At 43.4% G+C, this 26,004-nt stretch overlaps 1 protein-coding gene, 1 long non-coding RNA gene and 1 other non-coding gene across 8 annotated transcripts in view; 2 read left to right on the forward strand and 1 right to left on the reverse strand.

Moving 5' to 3' along the window:
• Window positions 1–26,004, reverse strand: part of KHDRBS3 (KH RNA binding domain containing, signal transduction associated 3) — a 192,855-nt gene that overhangs the window by 56,600 nt on the left and 110,251 nt on the right. For all 6 annotated transcript variants that reach the window (XR_015246704.1, XR_015246705.1, XM_086695314.1 and 3 more), the window contains exon 6: window positions 12,528–12,723. Coding sequence is in view for 4 of the 6 variants with exons in the window: in XM_086695314.1 (XP_086551440.1) it covers window positions 12,528–12,723 (196 nt within the window). In the remaining 2 variants the exon portion in view is untranslated. The remainder of the gene's footprint in view (window positions 1–12,527; window positions 12,724–26,004) is intronic.
• On the forward strand, window positions 15,304–15,408 carry LOC112859824 (U6 spliceosomal RNA). Its single transcript, XR_003223556.2, has one exon. It is a non-coding gene; the product is annotated as a U6 spliceosomal RNA (small nuclear RNA).
• Window positions 21,064–26,004, forward strand: part of LOC147571806 (uncharacterized) — a 33,667-nt gene continuing 28,726 nt past the window's right edge. The window contains exon 1 of the long non-coding RNA XR_015246708.1: window positions 21,064–21,166. This is a non-coding gene — a long non-coding RNA (uncharacterized LOC147571806). The remainder of the gene's footprint in view (window positions 21,167–26,004) is intronic.

Here is a 26,004-nt window from a genome sequence, read left to right on the forward strand (position 1 = left end):
CCTGCCGTTGAGCTTTATAGAAACAGAACCAGACTCACTACTACCTTGCGCCACGTTTCTCTCACCCACCGTTACGTGTGCGACGTGTCCACGCTGCCGGACGTGGCCACAGTTGGTTCCGTTTCGCTGCTTGAAAATTCTGGTCTGTTTCATCACACCACCCTGTGCTCACCCACCCTTGTGTGGGTGGGTATTTCGCTTCTTTCTAGTTTTTGCCTGCGCGGCTCTTTCACGCGTCCTGTGGCGCATCTCTGCACACACCTCTGTTGAGCAGCTCCCGGGAGCAGTGTCGCTGGGTCTTAGGGAAGCGTGTGTTCGGTTCTAACGGGGGGTGCCGAATATTTTTCCGAAGTCGTTGTATCAATTTACCTTCCTACAGTGGCAGATGAGAATTCCCACCGCACCCCATTCTGGTTAGCACTTGTGATTATCTTTTTAGTTATTCTGGACGGTGTGAAGAGTACCAGATCTTGTGTTTATCATACACAGCAATCCCCACCTATCCAAGGTTTCCGTCTCCGTGGCCATGGTTTCCTACGTCCACTACAGTCCGGAAGCAGCTCGTCCACCTCGTGACCCGTCGTCACGTCAACAGCAAGCTCGCGCTGCGTCCCAACACCTGTCTCATGCCCCTTGCTCTACTCCACCTCCTGGCGCAGGCCTGTCATCATCTCCTGTCCTCACAGGAAGAAGGCCGAGGACAGCGCGGTAAGATATTTTGAGAGAAAGACCACATTCACATACTTTTATTACAGCGTACTGCAATAACTTTATCTTATTATAGTTATTGGTGTTCATCTCTTACTGTGCCTAATTCCTACATTAAACTTAATCATGGATACATATGTATGGAAAAAAACATAGGAACCGTATCGTTTTATACCATCGGAGGTCTCAGGCATCCCCTGGGGGTCTTGGAACATAACCCCCAGAGATAAAGAACAACTACTGTATTAATGTCCGGGGCACATTTAGCAAGGGTCTGCCCTGCAAGACAGAGCTACTTGGTCAGCTGAAGAATTACATTTCTGAGCGAACAACAAAATTACTCACATACCAGTTTTTATGTACCAGGCACCACTTGAAATACTTTCCATATGTTAATTTGTCTAATCTTCAATAACAGCCCATGTGAGAAGCACTGACGTTCCCATTTAGGAATCAGGGACTGAGGCACAGAGCAGAGAAGCGACTCACCCAAGATTACACAGCAATTGAAGACACAGCAAAGATCTGAATCTATTCAGCTTGAGTCCTGCCTCTATTTGTAGCTATGATACACATATCGCTTGTCCCTATAAACAGCAAGGGTTGGACCGTATATGTAATCAACTCGCCAGGATGGTGTCACACCATGAGGCCGTATCTGGATGGCCAGCTGGCTGTCCACTTGTGTTACCCAACCTGACAATGTGTTTTATTTTAAACTGCTTTAGCCCTGAAATATCTTCCAACATTCCATGTCCTGTTATGTACCTCACACTCTGTCAACTGAATACAAACAAAGGTATAAAGATGATAATAAACCTCATCAATAACCCAGCACTGCCGCCGCCCCTCTGCTGGCTGTCCCTGCACACACCGCCTCCCGTACGTGTATGGATGTGAACAGCACGTCCAGTCCTCGTGGAAATCCTGCTAGCTCTCCCTGCCTGAATGCTGTGAGCACCCGTCCCTGCTTGGTTTGCCGTCTCCTCTAGAAAGTCCTTCCACATTCCATCAAGCACATCGTATCCCTTCACTGGTCCTCTTGAAATATTCTGTATGTAAGTCAATTATAGGTGTCATATCCTATGATCTTTTTTTTCCCCCCTGTATCAAGCAAGCGAATATTGATTACTTACTACATGCTGGGCCCTGTGGATAAAAAGGCATGCACCTATCATCCATAACTTAAAATGTAATGGGAGTAATTATATGAATAAAAGAGTGATCACATTGCTCTAAGAAAAGTATTTTAAATAGGGTGTACACACAGGGATCCACAGGGTGTATACACAGAAAACCACCACCTGAAACAGGTAGGGGATTATGGGAAGATTCAAAGTCAGGGGTGATAATGGTGTTCCTTCCTAGACCTTGATCTGCTTGATGGCAAGGAATGAGGTCAATGGATGCAGCTCAGTGAACGTTTATGCGTGAGGAGAACGATACAACCAAGACGGTAGGTTCTTGTAGGTGATCCCTGGTAAGAGAGGTCCATTCCAATGCTTCTAAAGTCCCCTCCCCGCCTCAGCCCTGATTCCCCTGAGGGACAGGACACCTCTATCACAGTAGCACAGATACAACCGTCATCGCTCACGCACTCGGATGGGCGAGCCTAGTTACAGAGGCAAAATGTGCTCCCACGCCATTGTGACGCTGTCACTCCAGAGCCCAGGCTCTTACATAAAATACTTTTGGTTGTTTTGTTTAAAGTACAGAGAAAAAGGGGGAAAAAAAAAACAAAAAAACAAAAAAGCCCTCTAAATACATAAGTTTAAAATCTGAAATCACTTCCCAAAGTTTTACATTTCCAAAATAGGTCACCGTTTCAAGCAACTTAGGGAAGAGATCGGGTTGTGAAGTTCCTGATAGACATTTCAAGTAAATTGCATGTGGCTCTTATTCTTGCTTCTGGTAAAATGGATGTAAAAAATTATAGAACCTTCATCTTTTCATCTAAAATAAAAAGGTGTCCCTAGGCTTTTCAATTCACATTTAAAATGCATTTTCATAAATAACCTTTTCGCAATCTGTACTCTGTTTTAATTAAATTTCTCACTATGGAAAACAAGATAATTGAAACAATTTAGAGATTAGTTAACTGTCACAAAATTATGCCAGTCGTCACTGCATTGGGAAAATCTGCCATTATACAACCGTCTTCTGTAACTGAAGTCCCCAAACTAGTCATGTAATCAAAACTTCAGGTGAGCTCTCCAAAGAACGAGGGGTATGACTTCACGGAGTCTTTAAAACAAAATCTACCCTCAAGAATTACATGTACCTTTAACAAATATACTGTATTTGATTTTCCCCAAAGGCCTTTACTGATGTTTCCGGTCACCAAAAATTTAGAAGAGTTGATTCTTCCAGCAGCCCTGTGCCGCCATGTTATGGAGGAAGACACCGACTATGGTAGTAGTAGGGTTTCTCTCTCTTTTTTTTAATAATCTTTTTTAATGTTTATTTATTTTTGAGAGAGCAACAGAGAGACAGAGCACGAGCGGGGGAGGGACAGAGAGAGAGGGAGACGCAGAATCCGAAGCAGGCTCCAGGCTCCGAGCTGTCTGCACAGGTTCCGACACGGGGCTCGAACCCCCAGACCGCGAGATCGTGACCTAAGCCGAAGTGGGAAGCCCGACCGACTGACCCACCCGGGCACCCCAGACGCGTTTCCCTTAAAGCAAGTTTCATCTTCCACAGCTCTGATGAGTCGCGGTGCCAGAGAATGGGCAGAAAAGACATGCGTGCTTGCAAAACATGAGGTTTAGATTCCTGCTCCCATTCAAAACTGTCTCTGACTTTTTAAACCTGGATTAAGTTAACTATTGGCAGATGGCCTATGAGGAAGCACCCGACAGCAGCTGCAGTAAGACAGGATCGAGAAGCTCTATCTCCTCATTTCAAGGCCTGTCTCCAGGGCAGAGCACAGGCTCCCTGAGAGCCCTTGGTCTGCCAGGCCTCCCCTTGCCTCTCTCAAAGAGGCACTGCCGCATCACAGGGGCAATGCTGGACAATTCCACATTCTGTTCAGTCCACAGCTCAGCTGGATAATCCGAGCATATCAAGTGCCTGCGGAGAGCTTCCGTATTCTGGTAAAGTTGTAGGACTTCATCTAGAGTGTCCTCCCAGGTTTACCTTTAAAGGTGATCGAGCCATCAACTAAGCCTCCAAGACTTAGAATGATTACACATGAGGACACTGGGATATCACCGAATGGCACATAGTTCCTATGAATAAATAGATGGCAGACACAGCCATAATTCACTGAGTTGGAAAATAATATGATTAAAATTTCTAAGACAATTTGAGTTTATACATCTTGAATAGTGAGTATGCCTTTGGAAAAAGAAATCTCATTTTTTAAAACATTTTCCAAAACGTCCGTTCTAGAATTCAAATGACTCAGAGCCACTCACTTTCACTTTTAGCTTCTCTCATTAAAATTTAGTTTGCTTTGTTTATTCTGTTTATTTCTTTTTAGTATCAAGATTTCTATTTTATGAAAATGTAATTCCTCCTTAGAAAAAGCTTCTCTAGGGTGACACTGGGAACCAAGTAAGTTTCAGAAAACAATCAATTACAGAATTCTGAAGTTGGAAAGGAAGTCAGGCCAGTGTCTGACCTAACCTGCTCATTTGTTCGGTCAAGTACCCTCACCTGTACTTAGCAGTTACAGACACTAAAGCCCAAAAGGATTAAACACTTTGCATAAGAAGGAAACAATGGTGATACTGATAAGAAGGGGGATAAGAAACCAAGTATGTATTGCATCTGTCAGAATAACATTCTCTTTATCAAACTGTATTCTTTCACATTAGTTCACTAAATGAGCCATGTTATGTTTGCTAAAATTGGCTTGAGATACTTAATTTTACTTCACTAAGTATGTGTAACAGTGCATGGGACACATGAAATGACACAATTAGTTGGCAGTAATAAAGGCCAGCCTCTGCATGTTTATTTATTATCTCTAAAATGTCAGGCCCTGTGACAGGCTCTGCGCAAACAAAGATGGAAGGGGAAGGGGAGGGAAGTAAAAGAAAAGACAGTTCCTGCCCTCAAGAAATCCACAGTCTACTGGAGACAAAACGAGCAAGCAGACACAGAGGTAGGTCTAAAGAGCACCAAAGATGCCACTAACAGTGTCTGATCAGGACCAGGAAGGCTTCACAACAGGAGAATAAACAGTCAAAAGAGTGTGTGTGGACAAAACAAGAAAGGCATTCGAAGAGAATCAACAGCACATGCAAAGCGTTCAAGTCCCTGCTGTGCTGAGGGAACCACAACAGATACCCACAGAACGTAAAATGGTCACGTGGGGACAGCAGAGGGTTAGCAGGCTGAACAGTCAGGCAGGACACTCGAGAAGGCCTTCGGAGGTCACTGAGCAGAATCTCACACTTATCCTTTTAAAATTCTAAACTAGTTTTTACGTCTGGAGCTGGCAGGCAGTAGCATTATCAGACTACAGATACTAGAACGTACTCTAGAAGGAGTATGAATAATACGTCATTTAAGGGAAAGAACCAGAACTAGGACAAGGCTTTGGGCAAAGGTGCGACTAAGCAGGCTACGGCAATCGTCAACAGGTCTGTCTGTACGTGCATTCATGTGTCCATCTGAACAACCAGCATTTACTGAAAGAGGACTATGTGCTGGGCGGAAGGAAACACAGGAGTGGACAGAGATTTAAAGGGAGTGCCCAGGGCGACATGAAGACCAAGGGCGGCACCGCAGACGGATGGCGGCAGGTTGGGGAAGTGGGTGCGGTCACCCACTGGGGTGACCCGGAGGCTGGGAGGGACGGAGATCTCCTAAGGAGGGCCAGCACCTTCACTAAAGCCGCCGTCACGGGAGGAGCTGGAGACCGAACAGCTACGCAGCCGTGAGAAGACCTGGCTCCCTGTATGATTACAGGGAACTACGAAGAGGCGCGGACGACAGCCCGGAGCCTGGGGGTGTGGCGGCGCCTCCACCACGACCCGCCTCCGTGAGCCTCCGGGCTGGCCCAGACCACAGCTGTGACAGCGCCTTGGGCACGCACGCAGGAAGAGAGGACACAGGAAGCGGACACCGCGGGGCAGGGCGTGCAAGGGAGAGGCCTGGCTTGGAGATTTAGATCCAGTCGCTGTTAACATACAAATGTTGGGGGAGATCACGGCAACGGACGACAGTGTTCAGAGACGGTAAAAGGCGCTGAGTGTTTACGGAACACGCACCTACTTGGATTGTGTGTTTGCTTGGCACGCGGAGCCTGAAGTAATTTATCAAAAACAGTTTCATTCTAGAAATTCATATGTAACTTGGGCTCTGCCAGGACGCATCACACATCCTTGCACATAATTATACCAACATTTTGAATCGTTACAGTGCTCTCTTTGAATATATTCTGGGTTATACTAATTACCAGTTATTTAATTATTTGGACACAACTAATGAATCAATGTCATTTTGGGGAAGAGGTGCTTCTTGTTCTCAAAAAAGAGCTGAGAAGTTACAGACAGTAATGATGTCTGATTTTATGAAGTTAAAAGTGGAGAAGGTCCCAATTGATACTCAAATGGTTGAAAACATATCCATTATCTGTTTTCTTCTTTTCTGGGGAAAAAAAAAAAAAAAGCAGCTAATCATGTTAAATTGTCTTGTTTTCTTAAGAGACCAGCACTCGGGGACAGAAGGATCTGGTCTCACCGATGGTGAGCTGGCCCATTCTACACAAGCGGCTACCGTGTGTCACCTGCACTCCTGTCACAAAAATCTTCCCCGGCCCAACAAACCTACTTGCTGATGGATGTTCTTCTCAAGGACGCATACTCAGGGAATATTTGGTGATAGGGATTGTGATGAAGAAGAGTCGGCTCAGATGATATTACAAATGATTAAGTATCTTCACAAACACACCGTGAGAAAAATCAAATTTCAATAGGCACATTTTGACAAGGAAATACCTTCAAATTATCAGGCTTTCTCACTGGGGCTAATCAGGCATATTCTTTTTTTTTTTTAATGTTTATTTATTTTTGACAGAGAGAGAGTGAGAGAGAGAGAGAGAGACAGAGCATGAGCGGGGGAGGGGCAGAGAGAGAGGGAGACACAAAATCCGAAGCAGGCTCCAGGTTCCAAGCAGTCAGCACAGAGCCCGACGCGGGGCTCGAACTCACAGACCGCGAGATCATGATCTGAGCCGAAGTCAGACGCTCAACCGACTCAGCCACCCAGGCGCCCCTTATCAGGCATATTCTTACAACCAGCATACTGCAACCACTCACTAAAAATTGTAACATACATCATTCACGGAGTTTTGAGCCTAACACAAAGTTGGAATCTTTCACTGCAGGGCACGTACTCTGAAGAACACGGCGGGTTTTCGGGACTGACATGTGTGTTTTCTCAAAACAGCAGCAGCTGTGGCAGGATCCTACCCCCTTTTTTGTTTAAATAAGCAACGTTTTTGCCTTTTATTCTGGACACGACGGCCTCCAATACTAATGTTAAATGGAAGTTAAAACGAAAAGCAAATTGAATTGGTTAGATATAACCAAACAAATTGACGGAAATAAAGCATTTATCACGAAGAATGTATTGCAAGGAAGACTTTAGAACTTGCACTTCTGAGTCCCCAAGGAATGACAAGTCTTTTTTCAAGAGTTACAGATGCTCTGAAACTCTTAACAAAAAATACTACTTTTCTTTTTGCCAATAAATAGGATAATATTGCTGTTGATTATTTTTAAAAATCCTAAGCCCATCCTGTTCTTCCTAATTATTCTCAATTTCCATTCATCTACCTACGGTAGCTTAAGACCAGGGGCTGATTACCCTGAAAGGGGTCACAGGGGTCACCCATCACCCCCACACTCCTAAGGAGGGTAACATGCCACATTCTTCTCCAAAGATGAGAACAGCCTATAATCCCAGCTGGTAGAGTTTTTAATGAAACACTGACTGTTGGGGAGAGAAGACAGGCCTTGAATTTGGAATCCCGCCTCTGTGCCTCCTTTATCACCCACGTGACTTTGGGCAAGACATTTAACTTCCCCAACCCTAAATTCTCATTTGTACAATAGGATCCTAATATCTCACTGAGTGGCCACGAGAACATGACATGACATATAGGAAAGTGCCCTGTGGAGAGTGGTTTCTCGTTAAATATCCTATCCCATCACTCTGGAAAGTTCGTTCTTCTACTGAGAGGAGATCTTTAGCATGTGACTCAGGAGCTACACACAGAACCAGTCTTCTCTCGTTGTTACCTGTAACTGCCTTTTGAACACCAGAAGACAAGGATAACTGAGGCAAGATGTTTTTTCAAATGCCAACTATCATACTTCTTCCCACCGGAAGGTTACAGTAATGACTTGGAAAAGATCAATGGTCACCCTCATTAGGAAAATTTACCAGGTCTCTAATCCAGTAAAGATTTACTTAGTGTGTACAATGTGCCAAAAACTATGCTAGTGTCTAGACATCAGTTAAGAGACACGGTGTTTTCCCTAGAAGTTTATAATCTTCTGAGAAACAGATGTATACTAACTAATGACTGCATTATAGAGCTGTCTGCTAATAATTAAGTTCTCTATAAATTGCTAAATGAGTAAAAACGAAAACCACACAGGAGGTATCTTGGGTGGGTTCTCCACACCATGGCAATTTTTAAAAACTCAGTCTTGAGAACATTCATTCATTCATTCATTCATTCAGCAAACATTTATTAAAGACCTCCTATGTGCCAGATACACATCAGGTGCTGGGAATATAAAGGTGAATGCAAGTGAGGGATCCATACTCTCGGAGGTTAGAAGCTAATTTATGATCATTCTAGTTCAATGGGATAATTGTCTTAAAGATTAACTTCAACTTTCTCACTTGCCACATGAATGAATTAACTATTTTTTTTTTTTTTAATTTTTTTTTCAACGTTTATTTATTTTTGGGACAGAGAGAGACAGAGCATGAACGGGGGAGGGGCAGAGAGAGAGGGAGACACAGAATCGGAAACAGGCTCCAGGCTCTGAGCCATCAGCCCAGAGCCCGACGCGGGGCTCGAACTCACGGACCGCGAGATCGTGACCTGGCTGAAGTCGGACGCTTAACCGACTGCGCCACCTAGGCGCCCCTGAATTAACTATTTGAGGCGGTTACAGGATCCTACGCTTTCTAAGTCGGGTATCTTTCGGTGCACCCACTTAATCTAAAATCCTACAAGCAAACAAATTTCCTCGTTTAAAATTATGATTGCTTTCCCCTTCTCATGCTCCAAAGCTAAGCATGTTGTGATTAATCTTCAGGATTTCAAACGGGACCAACGGCCAATGTCTGGGAATACGCCAGATGCTGCAAGGCTGTATTTAGAGGGAGTGGAAGTAAGAAATTAAATTCAAGTCAGGTGAGGAAACGAAGAGGGGTCAAAAGCACACGCCGTGAGGCAAGGAGGCTATCTCCTCCTCACACCAGACCCCAACACTGTTGGCTGTGCACAGCATCCAGCTACTGAAGCTTTCACTGTACCACCGTGGAGGGCTTGTAAAATGCTAGGGGAGACATGGAAAATCCTTGTTCTTGGCTATGAACTTCAATAAGTATTCCCAAGAGCAACAGATACAAATTAAGAGAGAAAGGTATAGTACATAAACTCTTCATGGAAGTAATTCAATTCGAGGAAGCAAGTGCACTCAGGATAGTGCAGCTGACCCCTGAGCAATGTGAGGTAAGCAGCATTGACCCCATGCAGTTGAAAATATGTGTGTGTAACATCTGACCACCCAAAAACCTAACTAATGGGGGCGCCTGGGTGGCTTGGTCGGTTAAGCGTTTGACTTCAGCTCAGGTCATGATCTCGCAATTCATGGGTTCGAGCCCCGTGTCGGGTCCTGTGCTGACAGCTCAGAGCCTGGAGCCTGCTTCAGATTCTGTGTCTCCTTCTCCCTCTTTCCCTCCCCTGCTTGCACTCTCTCTCTCTCAAAAATAAACATTACAAAAAATTCAAAACTCTAACTACTAATAAATAGCCTACTGCTGACCAGAAGTCTTACCAGTAACAGAAAGAGTTGATTAGCACATACTTTGTATGCTGTGTGTATTATATACTGTACTCTTACGATAAAGTAACCCAGAGAAAAGAAGGTATCATTAAGAAAATCATAAGGAAGAGAAAATACACTTATAGTAATGTACTGTAATTATCAGGAAAATCCACACATGGCTGGACCCATGCAGTCCAAACCTGTGTTGGTCGAGCATCAGCAGTATTTCTTTTGTGCGTGTGTCCTACTCCACTACCTACAGCACACTCTCAAAGCAGTCACGTGTGCAAGAGTTACTGCATGAACTTGATGAAACCGCCAGGGCCACACTCCAGGTAAATTCAAACCAAGACAGCAAACGTGGTCATCGGTTATTTGAAGGCAACACTGTCGCGTGGCAGAAAGGCAACCATGTTGGAACCGCGGCCGCGGCGACAGTTAGTGCCTGGACGAGGGCCAGGCGAGGGGGGGCAGCCGAACAGTGAAGGCCACCTTTCTCCTACAAGCTCTCCAGCCCTGTCTGCTCCTGAAAGCATACAAGTGTCCTTCTGCACGGCCCCTGTCCCATCATCCACTGCAGTGAATGGAAAGGGGGGCGAATTAACGCAAGACGGTACTTTTCAGAACAATCGTTACAATGCCTTTCCCATTTGTTCATTTATCAATAAAAATCAGAGCTACAAATAGAAAAAGAAACAAGTGCCTTAAATTTCTCCCTCCCTTTCCTCCCCTGGACTTGAGCCTTTCGAGAAATATTTATCTGTATTCATCTAATTTCATCCTAGAAATCATTTTTTTAAAAAATTATTTATTTTGAGTGAGAGAGAGAGCTTGTGTGAACACAAGCAGGGAAGGGGCAGAGAGCAAGGGGGAGAGAGACTCTCCAACAGGCTCCCCGCTGCCAACACAGAGCCTGATGCGGGACCCAGTCTCACGAACTGGGAGATCGTGACCTGAACCCAAATGGAGAGTCAGATACTTAACAGACTGAGCCACCCAGTCGCTCCTAATTTCATTCCAGACTGACTGGGGTGTACACACCGAGAGAGAGGACATGCGTCTCGTTCACACAGCAGGAATTCAGTAGATCTTCTTGAGCGGAAAGGTGAAGTAATGAGTGGGAAGAAGGCAACAGCTCTTTCTGAAATGTGATTATGAAGCCACACAAGGACCTTGCCTGACTCATACCACATGGATGGTGCAGTGGGCCCAGGATCCGGGTTTTCCACACCCTCTGCCTGACAATTACGGCAGCACCATCCAGCCAGAACCCCATTAATCCAGACCTGAGAGAACTCAACGTAAGCTGAGCTGGAAAACCAAAGACACAGGCCCTACTAAGAGAAACTGAATAGCACTTTCTTCCCTTTGTAGTCTCTGCTATTTGCAAGGCACTCTGCATTTGTGGGAGAGCTTGAGGCATGATGATTACTGTCATTTGGTGGGAATACTGGGAAACAGGAACATGTCAAACTGTAAGGAAAACAAGGAGAAGAAGTGGAGGCCACGTCCTTCTCCAACTGAACAGCAAAATGGCGAAAGTACCGTGGGATTTATTTGTTGAGTATAATTCGCTGAGTTCCCAGGAGCCACTCTCTGCCAGGTATGGGGAGACAGAAGCTAACAGTCCCTGCCCCTCCAGAAGTCGTTGTGTAGGTGGGAAAGAGACACGTGCCTGAGACACATGACCTCAGCAGTAACACTCAATACATCAGCTCCCACCTCCTCTGAATTCCCCTCATGAGAGCTGAGCTAGGTCTAGCAAGACAGACAGGAAGTACGAGATGAGATTCTAGGCAGAGAAAGCAGCACGAGGAAAGCTCTGGAAGCTTGAGGGGACACAGCATATTCAGGGAATTACAAAAAGTTCAGTTCGCCCAGGGCAAAGACTGCTCTTTCCAGTGGCTGTGGACCAAGCTGCAGATGTTGTCTGCGGCCCAGAGAGTTAATGCAGACTTTTAGACACCGTGCAAAGGGGTGCCGAGCACCCAGCAAGAAATTTCCCTGACTTAAAACATGAGAGCCCATCGGCTCTTGCTTTTAGCCTCGTCACCGCTTCTCCTTCCTTGACAACAGCTCATGCATTTTTTCTTTAATACTTTCAGCCAGTAATAAGAAACATCTATCCACTACTTATTTTCCTTATTTATGTTAAACTCAGAGGTCAGAGGAAGAATCCCAGGCGGGTTGTATTCTTATTAAAAAACTCCTCTGCCCTTCCCCTCCACCCAGTTTTCACGGATATATTTTCTTTCTTTTATGTTAAGTCTATGAACCATATCAAAGAATTATTGAATGGTAAGTGGAAAAACTAATTTGCATTAATATAAAAAAATTGGGAACTTTTGTTTTCTTTGCTGAAAAACATTTCAACTATGAACCCATATTCAGCAGCAGCCCTTCAGAGGAAACACTTGAGGGTGAAAACAACTTGGTATGTGGAAGTGATTATTTTTTAAATGATTGGGTTACTCAGAGGCAATCTGGAGTGGACTATGAATAAATGTTACTTTAAAGTCCTGTAAGAGCTCGATAGCGTGTCTCCTTGATCCTGGTCTTGAACCTTCCCACTGGCCCCAATTCATCTTCCCTATCTTAGTTGTAAGCTACCTGATCTAAGAGATTATTTCTTTTTCATTTCTTACACTTCAAGTACCACATCTTATTTAGCACTTGATAAATGTTTGCTGAACTGAGGTGGAATGTTCAAGAACCACAACAAGGTAAGGGGGGCCGCTGGTTACAACATGCAATGCTATGTGAGGATTGCGTCAATCACATGACACCTTTACTTACATAATCTCCGTAGGTCTCTTGTGTTGGGGGTGGCGGCAGAGGTCTGTACCCAGTTGGGGGCACTCCTCTTGCTCTGGGAGTGAGAAGCCCTCTTCCCCGACTCACTGGCCCTCGGGTGGAAAGGACTCCTCTGGAAGCCGGCGTCCCTCGTGGTACACCAACTCCAACTGGCCGGGCTGTGACTCCTCCCCTTCCCCTGTAAGCAAGAGGGTCAAGTTAGCAATCTTCATCATAGTCTCTACCATTCCATGGTTCACATGCATTTATACCTCAGAAAAATCAATGTCCCATATTTCTGTAAAAAGAAACAAGGAAACCACACACAAAGTAAAAACTAAAGCAAATGAGAAACAGCTATCTACCAAAAGGAAGCCAAGTCACTTAGGCAGCTTATCCAGCAGCGATAAATATAATAACATCAAAGCATCCCCAAGACTCAATTTCTGGCTAAAATACAGAGTAGGAAGCTATGGACATCTGGGAAGGCTGCATCCACTCGGGACCCAGGCCGGGGTCACATCCAACCTCCATGCCAACACTATGAGCTGGGCTGCATTCTACTTATCTATCAACAAGGAAACTGAGGCTGGAGAGATCTTCAAACTGAGAATACATAACTAGCAAAGCTAGGGACCAAAATATACATCAGAGTGCCATGAAAGAGAAAATTAAATGTACCTTCCCAAATAATGTATCTACCACAGAGTAATTTAAAATACCATTCTTTTTTTGTTAAACACCCTTCTCAAGCTGAATAAACAGATACTTTCTGAAGTAGAATTCAACATGTGTATTTATGTATTTCTAACATAAAATATGAGATTTCAAGTCAGAGAGCAAGGAAGGAGGCTGTACCAAGAATAGCCCAAAAAAGCAAAAACCTGAGAAAATGTGCAAGGTCTATGAAGAAATGAGAGAAAAATGAGGCTAAGACAGAGAATAAAAGATTTGGCCTCATCCATCTCCCACAGACAACATCCCCCAAATAAAGAGAACTGTCATAAATAACATGGCTGCCTGCGCATCTCCTATCTCCTTCTTTAGTTTCATTGGGATAGCAAATACACTGCTAAAGACTTAACAGAGAAAATTAACAAAACCAAAAGCTGGTTCTTTGAAAGGTTCAATAAAATTGATAAACCTCTAGATGTGCTAAACAAGAAAAATAAACAGTATCAGAAATGAAAGAGGGTCATCACTACTGACCCCAAGGACATTAAAGGATACGAAAAGAAGATTAGAAACAATTTTAGGCTCAAGAGATGTGTTAACTTAGATGAAATGCACCAGTTCCTTGAAATATACAAATAACTAAATCCCACAAGTAGATAATTAAATAATCTGAAATATCTATTAAAGAACTTTAATAAAAGAGTAATAATCTTAAAGAAAAAAAAGCACCAGACTCCAATGGAATTCACTGAATGAATTCTTTCATATATTAAAGAAAGAAAGAATATCAGTTCTCTACAATCTCTTCCAGAAAATAAAAATCAGAGGGAATACCTCCTTAACTCCTTCTATGAAGCTGGTCATTGCAAGTGCCTCCTGAAATTACTCCTGCATTACTACTCAGACACTGGGCCAATGGGGAGGACAGAAGTAACTGGTCTCTGCTTAGTCCTGAACCCTGGTGGGGACCTAGCAGAGGAGGCACCTCTCAAGATCTTTTTTCTAAGTCCCCTTCTGGGAGCCACAACTGGCCAGAGGGTTGGGTGGAGGGAACATGGGGGTCTAGAGAGGATGCCACAGAACTGGCCTAGCTGATATCTGACCTCCCCAAGAAGAGATATGTCATCCAAGGGGGAACAAGGATAAGGCTCTCTGATAACCAAAGCCATTAAAGACTTTAAGAAATGGGGGGAAGAAAAACAACAACAACCCATAAATCATGATCTTTTTAAGAACAAAGGTGTACAATTCCTCAAAAATAGTAGCAAATTAAATCCAACAATATATCAAAAAATTATATACCATGACCAAATGGGATTTATTCCAGGTATGTAAGGCGAGTTCAACACTAGGAAACCAATGTGATCGACCACATCAACAAGGCTTAAAGAAAAAAAAAAAAAAAAAATCATATAATCATAAAGAGCAGAAAAAGCATCTAACAAAATGCAATACCAATTCATGAAAAAAATCAGCAAAGTAGGAAGAAGAAAATTTCCTCAAGTTGAAAAAAAATCTACAAAAACCTACAGCTACTATCATCCTGAATGGTGACAAACTGAATACTTTCCCCTTAGGACTGGGAACAAGGCAAGGGTGGCCACCCTTACTACTCCTATTCAACGTGTACTGGAAGTCCTAATTCAATAAAAAGGAATAAAACTTGTAAGATTGTGGAAGAAGAAATAAAATTTTATTTACAGGTGACATAATTTCTATGTGAAAATCCCCAAAGAATCAACCATAACAAAATAAAACAAAGCAGCCAAAAACTCCTAGAGTTTATTTTTTTTATGTTTATTTATTTATTTTTGGGAAAGAGTGAGTGCGTGCACACACATGTGAGCAGGGGAGAGGCAGAGAGAGGCAGAGAGAGAGAAAGAGACAGAGACAGAGAATGAATGAATGAATGAATGAATGAATGAATCCGGGGCTTGATTCCATGACTGCGAGATCATGACCTGGGCTGAAATCAAGAGTCAGATGCTTAAATGACTGAGTCACTCAGGTGCCCCCTCCTAGAGCTTATTAATAAGCATAAAAACAAGGTCTTGGAATACAAAGCTAGTAAGGCAACAATATATACTCATATATATCTTACAGTACTCATTTTTGCAAGGTATATCCTAAAATTGGAACAATACAGAGAAGATTAGCCCAGTCCCTGCTAGAGAATGACATACCAATTTGTGAAGTGTTTCAGATTTTCCTATGCACGTGTGTGGGCAAGGGGCCTATGGGAAATATCTATATACCTTCCTATCAATTTTGCTGTGGACCCAAAATTGCTCTAAAACAGTAAAGTCTTTAAAAAAATACATAATAACATTTATTAAAGCAACAAAAGAAATGGTTTAGTACATATCTAACAAAATATGTACAAGTGTTCTATGTAGAAAACCATAAAACTGTGATGAAATAAATCAAAGGAGAATAATCCCATGAGTAATCGTTGTTAGAGTCAATTCTTGCCAATTCTTCCCAGCTCGACCTACAGACTCAGTGTAATCCCAATCAAAATCCCAGAGAGCCACGCTGTAGACTGACAAACGTATTCTAGAGAAGACACAGAAAGGCAAGACCCAGAACAGACAACAAAATACCGAAGAAGAACATGCTGGAGGACTCACAGTATCTGATTTTAAGACTTATCATCATAAAGCTACGGTAATCAAGATAGTTAAGTATTGATGGAAAAACAGACACACAGAACAACGGAACCAAAGACAGCCCTGACACTGATCCAAAGAAATGTAGTCAAGTGACTACTGACCAAGGAGCAGAGACAATTCAATGGAGAAACAAGTCTTTTCACCAAATGGTGCTAAAACAAACGGATATCCATAGGCCTCAAAAAAAAAAAAAAAAAAAAAAAAAAAAAAGAAAAAAAATAAAAGAACCCAGACATATCCTTCACAAAAATTACCTCAAAATGGATTTTGCTTATTGTTTTAAATATAGTGTATTGTCAAGTTAGCTGACATACAGTGTGTCAAGCATGCTCTTGGTAGATTCCTGTGATTCATCGCTTACATATGACACCCAGTGCTCATCTCAACAAGTGCCCTCCTCAATGCCCATCACCCACTTTCCACTCCCCCTTTCCTCCCCCCCCATCAACCCTCAGTTTGTTCTCTGTATTTAAGAGTCTCTTATGGTTTGCCTTCCTCTCTGTTCAAAATGGATTTTACACCTCAATGTAAAATATAAAACTTGTAGAAGAAAATTCAGAAGAAATCAATGTGGGTTTGGTTTGATGAGTTTTTGGATACCATATGAAAAGCAGAATCTATGATATAATCTATGGTAAATTGGACTTTCTTAAAATTAAAAACTTCTGTTCTGAGAAAGACACTGTTAGGAGATGAAGAGACAAATCACAGAAAGGGAGAAAATATTTGCAAAACATATATCTGATAAAAAAAAACAACAACAACAAAACAAACCTGTATACAAAATATATAAAGAACTTTTAAAGCTCAGTAAGAAAACCCAATTTAAAAATGGGTAAAAGAACAGACAGACCACTGAAGAAGTTATACAGATGGCAAATAGACAAATGTTCTGTATCATTTGTCATTAGGGAACTGAAAATTAAAACATATCTATTTGAATAATAAAATCAAAAAACTGAATACACCAACTGATGGTGAGGATGTGAAGGAAAGGTGCTCTCATGCATTGCTCATGGGCACACAGAAGAGGAAGACAGTTTGGCACTTTCTTACAAAGCTAAATGAGATCTTACCACGTAATCTGGCAACTGTATTCCTAGGTACTTACCCACCTGATTTGAAAATTTACTTCCACACAAAAACCTGCACAGGAATGTTTATTGCAGCTTTATGCCCTTTAAGAGGACAATCTACATTCATCAGTTAATGGACATTTGAGCTCTTTTCATAATTTGGCTATTGCTGATAGTGCTGCTATAAACGTTGGGGTACATGTGCCATTATGAATCAGCACTCCTTGTATCCCTTGGGTAAATTCCTAGCAGTGCTATTGCTGGGTCGTAGGGTAAAAATTATAAACAGAGAGGGAGGCAAACCATAAGAGACTCGTAAATACACAGAACAAACTAGGGGTTGATGCAGGTGGGGAGGGCAGGGAAAATGGGTGATGGACATTGAGGGCACTTGGGATGAGCACTGGGTGTCGCATGTAAGTGATGAATCACGGGACTCCAAAAGCCAAGAGCACACTGTATATACACTGTATGTTAGCTAACTTGACAATAAATTATATACTAAAAAAAAGTTTGATATTTTATAATTTATTTTGATGGAAAAAGTACTAAAAAGAAAAATAAGAATTTTCTGGAGGAAAGCTCCTCTCTAGGAATTTTGCTTAACTTGTATGAACTCAAGTGAATCAATTAAAGGTTTTCCCTGACCCCCCCCTCCAAAAAAAAGGGGTGAATGGATAAGCAAGCTAGGGTGCATGTGTACAATGGGAATATTATTTGCAATAAAGAGAAATGAGCTCACAAACCAGGAAACAATATGGATGAATCTAAAATGTTTCTACATGAAAGAATCCAATCTCAAAAGGCTACATATCGTATGATTCCAATTATATGACATACTGGGAAAGAAAAAAACTACACTGATGAGTTAAAACAAATAATCAGTGGCAGACAGGTTCAGGGGAAGAGGGAAGGTTGAACAGGTAAAGCAGTAGGAACACTTTACGGGGATGAAACTATTTTGTAGGATGCTGAAATGGTGGATAGGTGACAAAGAATTTGTCAAAACCCACAAAACTTTGTATCACAAAGAGTGAACTTTAATGTATGCAAACTAAAAAAATATATATATATATACATATATATATATATATATATAATTTAGGAAATTGAGGGTTTAGGATGGAATGCTAAATGTGACAAAACATGTGAACTATATTAAAAACATATAAAACACCCTCATGGGGGTGTCTGGTTGCTCAGTTGAGCATCAGATTCTTGATTTTGGCTCAGGTCATGATCTCACGGTTTATGAGATCAAGCCCTGTGTCAGGCTACTCATGGAGCCTGCTTGGAATTCTCTCTCTCTCTCTCTCTCTCTCTCTCTGCCTCTTCCCTGTTCACTTGCTCTCTCTCTCTAAATAAACAAACAAAAAAAAACATAAAAAAAACCACCGTTCTGAAGTTGAGAGGAAAAATGAATTTAGAAACGAGTGAAGTTTCTAAGTTAAAGGCAAAAAAAGCTGTATGCAAGCACTGCTCTAGGTGACAGAGTTATTTCCCACGAGAAGGGGTGCAGGTGCACGTACGATTCTGAGACACTATGCATGTGCACTGGATGGACGATGATGGAAGCCACGCCGTGTTGGAGTGAAGGTTATAGATAAGCAAGGGACAGAGGCTAGAGTGGGCAATAAAGGCAATGGATTAGAAGTGGACACGTTAGTATGAACTCTTGATTCATCTACTATAGATACAGACAGTGAATCGCAGAAATATGCACGGATGTGTATATACACGTGGCCTCGTAGCATACACGTTTCCTCGCTCTGACAGCTAAGAGGGCTTGGACTCAAGGACATCTCAGCAGCAGCAAGCAGAACCAGCACCCAGCTCTGGTCTCTGACACCGATCTCCAACAAAAGGAACCACGGCTCCTTGGAGAAATGGCCGATCCCGGTATGCAAGATGCTGCGGCAGCAACTTGCAGAGCAGAAAGTAAGGGTACTCGGGGCACCTGGGTGGGTCCCTCAGGTAAGCGTCTGATTCTTGATTGTGGCTCAGGTGATGATGTCACAGTTCCTGAGTTCAAGCCCTGCACTGGGCTCTGCGCTGACTGACAGTGTGAAGCCTGCCTGGGACTGTCTCCCTCCCTCCCTCTCTCTCCCCCCCGCTCCCGCCTGTGATGCGCACTCTCTCTCTCTCCCTCTCTCAAAATAAATAAATTTTAAGAAACTGTTAAAAACCAGTAAGCAAGTACTTGAAAATAAGTAAATAAACAAATGCATAAATAACCAACAAAAAGAATGAGTGTATGTGAAAGGAGCAGGGAGGAGCCAACTGAAAGAGCTCTCGATGGCCAAAGCTGAAACAATCCGAGTAAAAAAAAAAAAAAAAAAAAAAGCAGTACTGGATTTTAACCGGATGTATAAAATGTAGAAACATGCAAAAGTCTACACTGACATAAACAAATGACTGAAATAATAATGGGAGAGAAGAGAAACATCTTCCGATAACTTATGTAGATATCCCACCCTTCAAAGGGGGGCGGGGGAGGAGTAACTGTAAATGGGAAACCCTTCAAGTATGACCTCAGCCAGGTTACCAAGGCAACGTCAGCAGTACTATGTCATGTGGACAGTATGAACCCTCAACATGTGATGAAAATGACACTTCACCTTTGTGGTTTTTGTTCCCTGAAACCGTAAGGCCAAGCTGATCTGGAGAAAAAATATTAAACCAATCCCGAACGAGGGACATCTTACAAAAAACCTGGCCAGTACTTCTCAAAACTTTAAGGTCATCGAAAAGATGCAAAATCTAAAAGACTTTTTCACTCTTAGGTAACTTGTATTATTCCTTTTATACATATTATAAATTAGGTCTTTTTGTTCGTCCTAGGCCATAAAAATTGGTACACCAAAAGTGGTGGTGAAGAGAAAGGACACTGAAGTCAGATCTGAATTCAATTTCTGACTGCACCTACTGGCTCAACTTCTGTCTTCCAGCTAATATTCAAACTAATCAACAGTCTAGACTTTCCAAGCCAGTTTCCTCCACTGCCAAGTGAGTTACACAACCCATTTCTTAGTGGTACAGTGCAGGAAAATGACACAAGACACAGAAAGTACCTAGTACATCCCCTACTCAATCAAGATCAACAATGTATATAAATTTCAATCACTCTGAACAATGATGATGACACTATAATTTCTATAGTCTTACTCATCTTTTTATATGCAGTGTATATCTAGAAAACGCTTCAATGTGATTAGAGAAAAGAATAATTTCTACGTATAGCACATAATTCCTGTGTGATATTTCATTTAATCTGAGTATATTCAAACTAATTAAGCCTCCTGCTTCCTTAGCTAATACCCCATCCCTGCCATCCAAGTTAGCATATGGACCACAAAATATTCAGCATGTTTTCTGAATCTATGAATTTATGTTTCCCATCAAATGAAAGACACAAATTTATATATTCAAGAAGCTCACAATTCTTTCCCAGCATCATCAACAGTGTTTGTTTATGTGCCCTCGGAGTATACGGAATCATACTAAAATATCTGTAGCAGAATTTCAGACAAGTCATTTGATGTATGTAGCTCTTGACACTTATCTATGGAAGATCCTTTGAAGATTCCTTTTTTTAAATATTTATTTATTTATTTATCTATTTAAGTAATCTCTATACTCAACGTGGGGCTTGAACTCATGACCCCAAGATCAAGAGTGGCATATGCACTCCACTGATTGAGCCAGCCAGGTGCCCCTGAAGATTAGTTCTTAAGTATGACATTCCATGAGAATTGTGTGGTTTTAAGCCCTCACCCCCCCCACCCCCCCAGCGAGAGGAAGGCGTGAGGGAAAGAAGCGTACAAACCTAAGAGTCTGACCACGCTGCGGAGGACGCACAAATGTTACAAACGAAGCTCCGGGGACAGATTAATAACAGGACTGCTGACATGGGGACAAGGATGAGATCCTGATAATCAGTGGGGGCTTATTAATTTTCTACTAGAAAACTTGGTTCAAATTGATAAAATCAGGTTGCTACACTGATCAGAATGAGGCTAACAAGAAAGCAGAAGATCACACATCTGAACAGAAAGTTTCATGAGCACAGGAACAGGTGCGATTGCCAACGGTTCTTTCTGTTTGCCCTCTTCAGCAGCGTGGCCCTGGTTTCTGGCTTGAAACTCGGATATGGAAGTCTAGAAAGGTTTGTCAACAGGTACCTTTGCGGGAAGAGTGCTTTGAAGGACTGAATACAAAGGTATGGATGAATGAGGAACTAATTATTTATAGATTCATAATCTATAGATGAACCTATAGATTGTTGATAGGTTTTAGGATGTGATGAAAAAGCACAGGCTTTGAGTTCCAACATATCTATGCTCTCAAATCTACTGTCAGTTAGTTGCTGAGCCCAGCTTTCTACCCATAAAGCGGCGTCAACGGCATCTAGCTCTTGCAGATGGTCGTGAGGTTTACCCACGCGATATATAAAGTGCCTAGCTTAACATAGGCACGGAGTAAGCGGTAATTATTACACAGACTTCCACTTGGATTCTGAATTGGGAGTCCCGACACCTTCCTTCGGCTGCGCACCAGAGGACGAGAACAGACGAAGGTACAGCTCATCACCCAGTGAGCACCAGTGAGCACCTTTATGTACCCTCCATGCATTTAGCAGAGATGATGCAGACTGGGAGAGAAAGAGCATAACCATACACTATCGTCCTGTTTGGCTTCTGTCTAGGAATCTTATGGGGAGCAAAAAGTAGAGGGTGAAATGGTGTATTTGGTGGCAGGAGCCCTGGATGATGAGGCTGGCCCCGGCTGACCACAGGCTGGGTGCCCGAGGGAGCCAACGGCAGCGTCCTACTTTGGTACCACGGGTATCACAGTGGGAAGCAGACCTGCCCAGAGAGCTGTCATCTGAGGCCAACGCCCTGATGCACCAGCGACCGCAGGGATAATTTATTTCTCCGAGAGACTCCTTAACAAACACATTGACAACTTTTCTTCATCCCTGGGGTTTTCTGAGAGTGAAGCTTAATCATTCCGAGACTTTTCTTTCTTGCCGGGGGTTGACAAGTGAGTGAGAGGCTAGATAAAAGGAAACACGGAGCAGAGCCTGCAGTTAGGATCCCTCAGAATGTGCAAGAGAAATCGTCAGAGCCAATGAAGACTGACGCTTCCAGAAGCCTCTGGCAGCCCTTATTCTTTGCACGTTTAGTGATGATCTGAAATGTGTTTCTAGGGCACTTCACACACTTCTTGAGCGTCCTCGTCACCCAGGACTTGTGTCAGGGCAGAGTCGGAGTCGGTAGTTCTAGGCTGGGGACTCTTATCCTGCATTTCCGAGAAGCTCTCAAGTGCTGTTGCTCCTGGTTTGAACCCAGAAGTGACAGACCTGTTACTAAACCCAACGGTTACCACTTTATTCTGCGATCCATCCAATCTCCAATCTGTTTTACTGTCCTACATTGTACAGAGTATAAAATAAATCTAAGGCAATTTGTGTCTTCTCCAAGAAGTTACCAACCGGTTATTATTGACAACGTAAGACAGTGTGTGAGAAGCAAAATCTCTCATAAAGTGCAAGAAATGTGTCCATCTTCCCTTCCATTCCTGAAGACAGAGAGCTCACTCCTTACTCTGAAGCCTGTCACTGTCTTCCAGTTCTGTTGGCGTGTTTTTACTTTTTGTCCTTATTTAAAAATAAAAACAGTGAAAGTCTCTATCATTTCTAACTAACAGCCCTATTTCTTTCGGCCTCTGGCACTATCCAGGGCAAGTCTTCTTCCTGTCTGATGACAATGAATTGATAATGAAGGAGCTTCAGGGAGATGTGTACTTTGCCCAAGGTCCTCCAGAAGAATTCAACTTGTAGTGCGGGATCATTGTGAGTAATCAGAAAAGAACATATGGCACGGTTCGGGCTTGAACGGGACATGAAAAAAATCAAGCAGGGTTTGGATTAGCGTGTGCTCGGTGTTCTAGCTCCATTTTACAGCCGAGGAAACGAGGGCGTAGCCCGGGAGAAACGCCCTGGCTTGAAAGAGCCATGAAGCCACACTCTAACTCCAAGCCAACTGTCCCCATCTTTTCTGCTTTCCAGTCTTGGTCCCTCTGCCTGGAATGACTTCCTCTGATACTCTCCTGTCTTATTCCTTTACCTCCACCCTAAGTTGTTCACACCCACATTCCCCATTTAAAATTCCTTGCACCCTCATTTCTATTTCCATCGCACTTGCTTTCACACCCCCTACCCCTATTGACGCCACTCTGTCTTAATTACCTATTTCTCTGACTTACACTTGTTAACTTTCTGGACGTCAAAATGATGACTTCGCCACCCCTGTGACGTCAACCCCTGTCACAGAAACTGCTCCAAGAAAACCTGTGACGTTGAACGACCTGACAGCAGGAAGGGACTGACTGATTTTCAAAGAGGAAGGCAGATGTTCAAACCTCTGGAACCCCGGGCGTGTGGGAGTATGTTCCACGGCTCAGGAACATACTCGCCAGATGCCGTCCGCCCGAAATGGCCTCTGCTTCTCAGGATATCTTGTCCAACGTTATGGTCAGAAAAACTCTGCTGGCAAACTGGGGGGTCAGAACCCTTCCTCCAGCGGGCCCCGCAGCCTACAGGAAGGCCCAGAATGTTTATCGGGCCTTAGGCTGCACCTGACACGTACGCGGTCGGCCACGCCGTAACCAGGAGAACCGCGCGCGGTTGCTCTTCTCTGCCCGTCCCTGGCTGGCTGCAGAGTTTACAAGCTCTTGTGGGGAAGTTCTCACACTACTTGCAACGTTATTTGCCTTGCTCGTTGTCTTCCCAAAGCCTATTAAAAGGATCTGAAAAGAAACCACCCATTTTCTCCTTTTGTTTCCCCTGAATCAGCTCCATTATGGCCACGCACTAATACACCATCAGGGACCCCTGGAAGAAAAAGCCAGTGAGTGGATGCGGACAACGGAGGGAGCAGCTCAGCGGGAGAAAGGTGGTGGAGCTTATGGCCACGAAAGCAGAGAGACTCATTTCCCAGCAAAGTCCCCTAGGATCCTCTGCCCGGGAAGTGGGGTACATGTGTCACGTACCAATGCCCGGGTTCTTATTACACCAGAAGGAAGGAAGGGAAGGTGACTTCTGTTCTGACAGTTTGGTGGTAGAATGTCCTGAGAAGGCAAGGGCCTTCTACTGAAATTTAATCCCAAGAAAGTTTTGTTTTGTTTTTTTAAATTGAAAATGTCTATAATTTGGACCAGTAGGAAAATAAATATGCTGTCAATTTCCTATACTCACCCTTTCCTTAATCAAAAAAAAAAAAGACTTCTTGGGGCACCTGGGTGGCTTAGTCGGTTGAGCGTCCAACTTCAACTCAAGTCATGATCTTGCGGTCCGTAAGTTTGAGCCCCGCATGGGGCTCGTTTGCTGTCTGCCTGTCAGCACAGAGCCCATTTTGGATCCTGTCCCCCTCTCTCTGCTCCTCCCCCACTTGCACTCTCTCAAAAATAAATATTTAAAAAGAGAACTTTTTAATTAGTAGATTAAATTAGTAGTAGATTAGTAGATTAATTAACCATATCATACACTGGGGAAATGTTTAAGACCCTTATATTAACTATTCAGTTTTCCTAATAACGATTCTCATAACTCTACATACTATGAGGGAAAATACATCATTTTCAATCACTGAAACAGTCTTTAGTATCCGTGACATCATTCATGATAGGTTTTAAAGAAGAGTGAAATCATGTGAAAATCAACGTGGACAAGGAAACACAAGTGCCCGTGTCCCACCCGATCCCGCGTGTGGAGGTTATGTAGCGACCTATGCACCTGTGGCTACTTACTGTTCAACACAGCAACTGCTAAAATACGGGCCTTACGAAGACAAGACATCCGTGGAGAACAATCTAACACTGAAACTACAAATAATGCCCCGAAGCTGAGAGCTCAGACAGTGTCTGACAGATGCTGAAGGCTGCGTGGGGGTCCCTGGAAACGTTCAAGTCCCATGGCCAACCTGGGAGCTTGCCGCAGCTCCCAGCACCTCAGCATATAGTCTGCAAAGCGCAATCGTAAGATTTAACATGGGACTTCAGTCCACGAAAGGGAAGAGAGAAAGGGGCAGGTAAACCATTTACAGAAACCAGAGCTGAAAATTTTCCCAATTTGACGAAAGCTTACAAAAGGCCCCGAGGGACTGCGTTGGCTTTGCGCGTGCGCACGCGCAGTCAAAGCCACCACGTTCAGCGCCCAGTACGGAGGCACGTGTATTCACTACTCAGAAAGGCAGCTTCATCTGCTTGTTCCGCTCTTCTTCCTGCTGTTTGTGGCATCGAAGGCGGGGAGATAAGTCTGCCTGCTCCTTGGGAGCAAGGGCCAGATGGCCAGACTAAAGGTCAGTGCGAAAGCAGCACAGAGTAAGCCAGCTGTCGTGAAGAAGGGATAAAAGGGAGCATCCCCGAGGTCAGGGCTGCTCAGCTCAGACCGCCGGCGGCGGCAGGCCAGGGTGGAGAAGACCGGCCCAAAAGCGTGCTGCCCAGAGCGGCCTCAACTCTCCAGCCTCCTTCTGTGCTGGGGTCCGTGCAAAGAGCTAGGGAGGAGGCATCTCACGGCAGGGTTTCTGGAGGCCCTGGACAGGATGGACTGGAAGTAGAGAAGCTTCCTTACCTCCTAAGTTAAAAAAGGTATAAGTTTAGTTCTCTCATTTGAAACTGAAAGGAAAGGTTTTATTAAAACACATATCACTTCCCACTGCAGGATTTAATTTTAGATCATTTACATCTTTCAGCAGAAAAGCATCCTGAAGTGGTAACAGTGGGGAACATTCATGAAGACTCTCGTAATAACTTGTTCCACTCTGAAATACCAAAATGGTGATAACCACATGACCACCCCTGCGAAGCTAATCCCCTAGTACATTCAGTCAGGTGGCAGCGAATTATATTAACACAAAATACTCTGAATGATCAACACTTGACCAGAATGAGCCTAAAGGACCTGCTATTGTACTGTATTCACCTAACAGCTTTTTACTGAGTGACTACTTTAGGCCAGGTCCTAGGACACAAGAGCCCTTGCAGGTTTACATTATA

This window comes from Puma concolor, chromosome F2 (genome assembly GCF_028749965.1).
Source record: "Puma concolor isolate L17-30 chromosome F2, mPumCon1.1.hap2, whole genome shotgun sequence".
Lineage (NCBI taxonomy): Eukaryota > Metazoa > Chordata > Mammalia > Carnivora > Felidae > Puma > Puma concolor.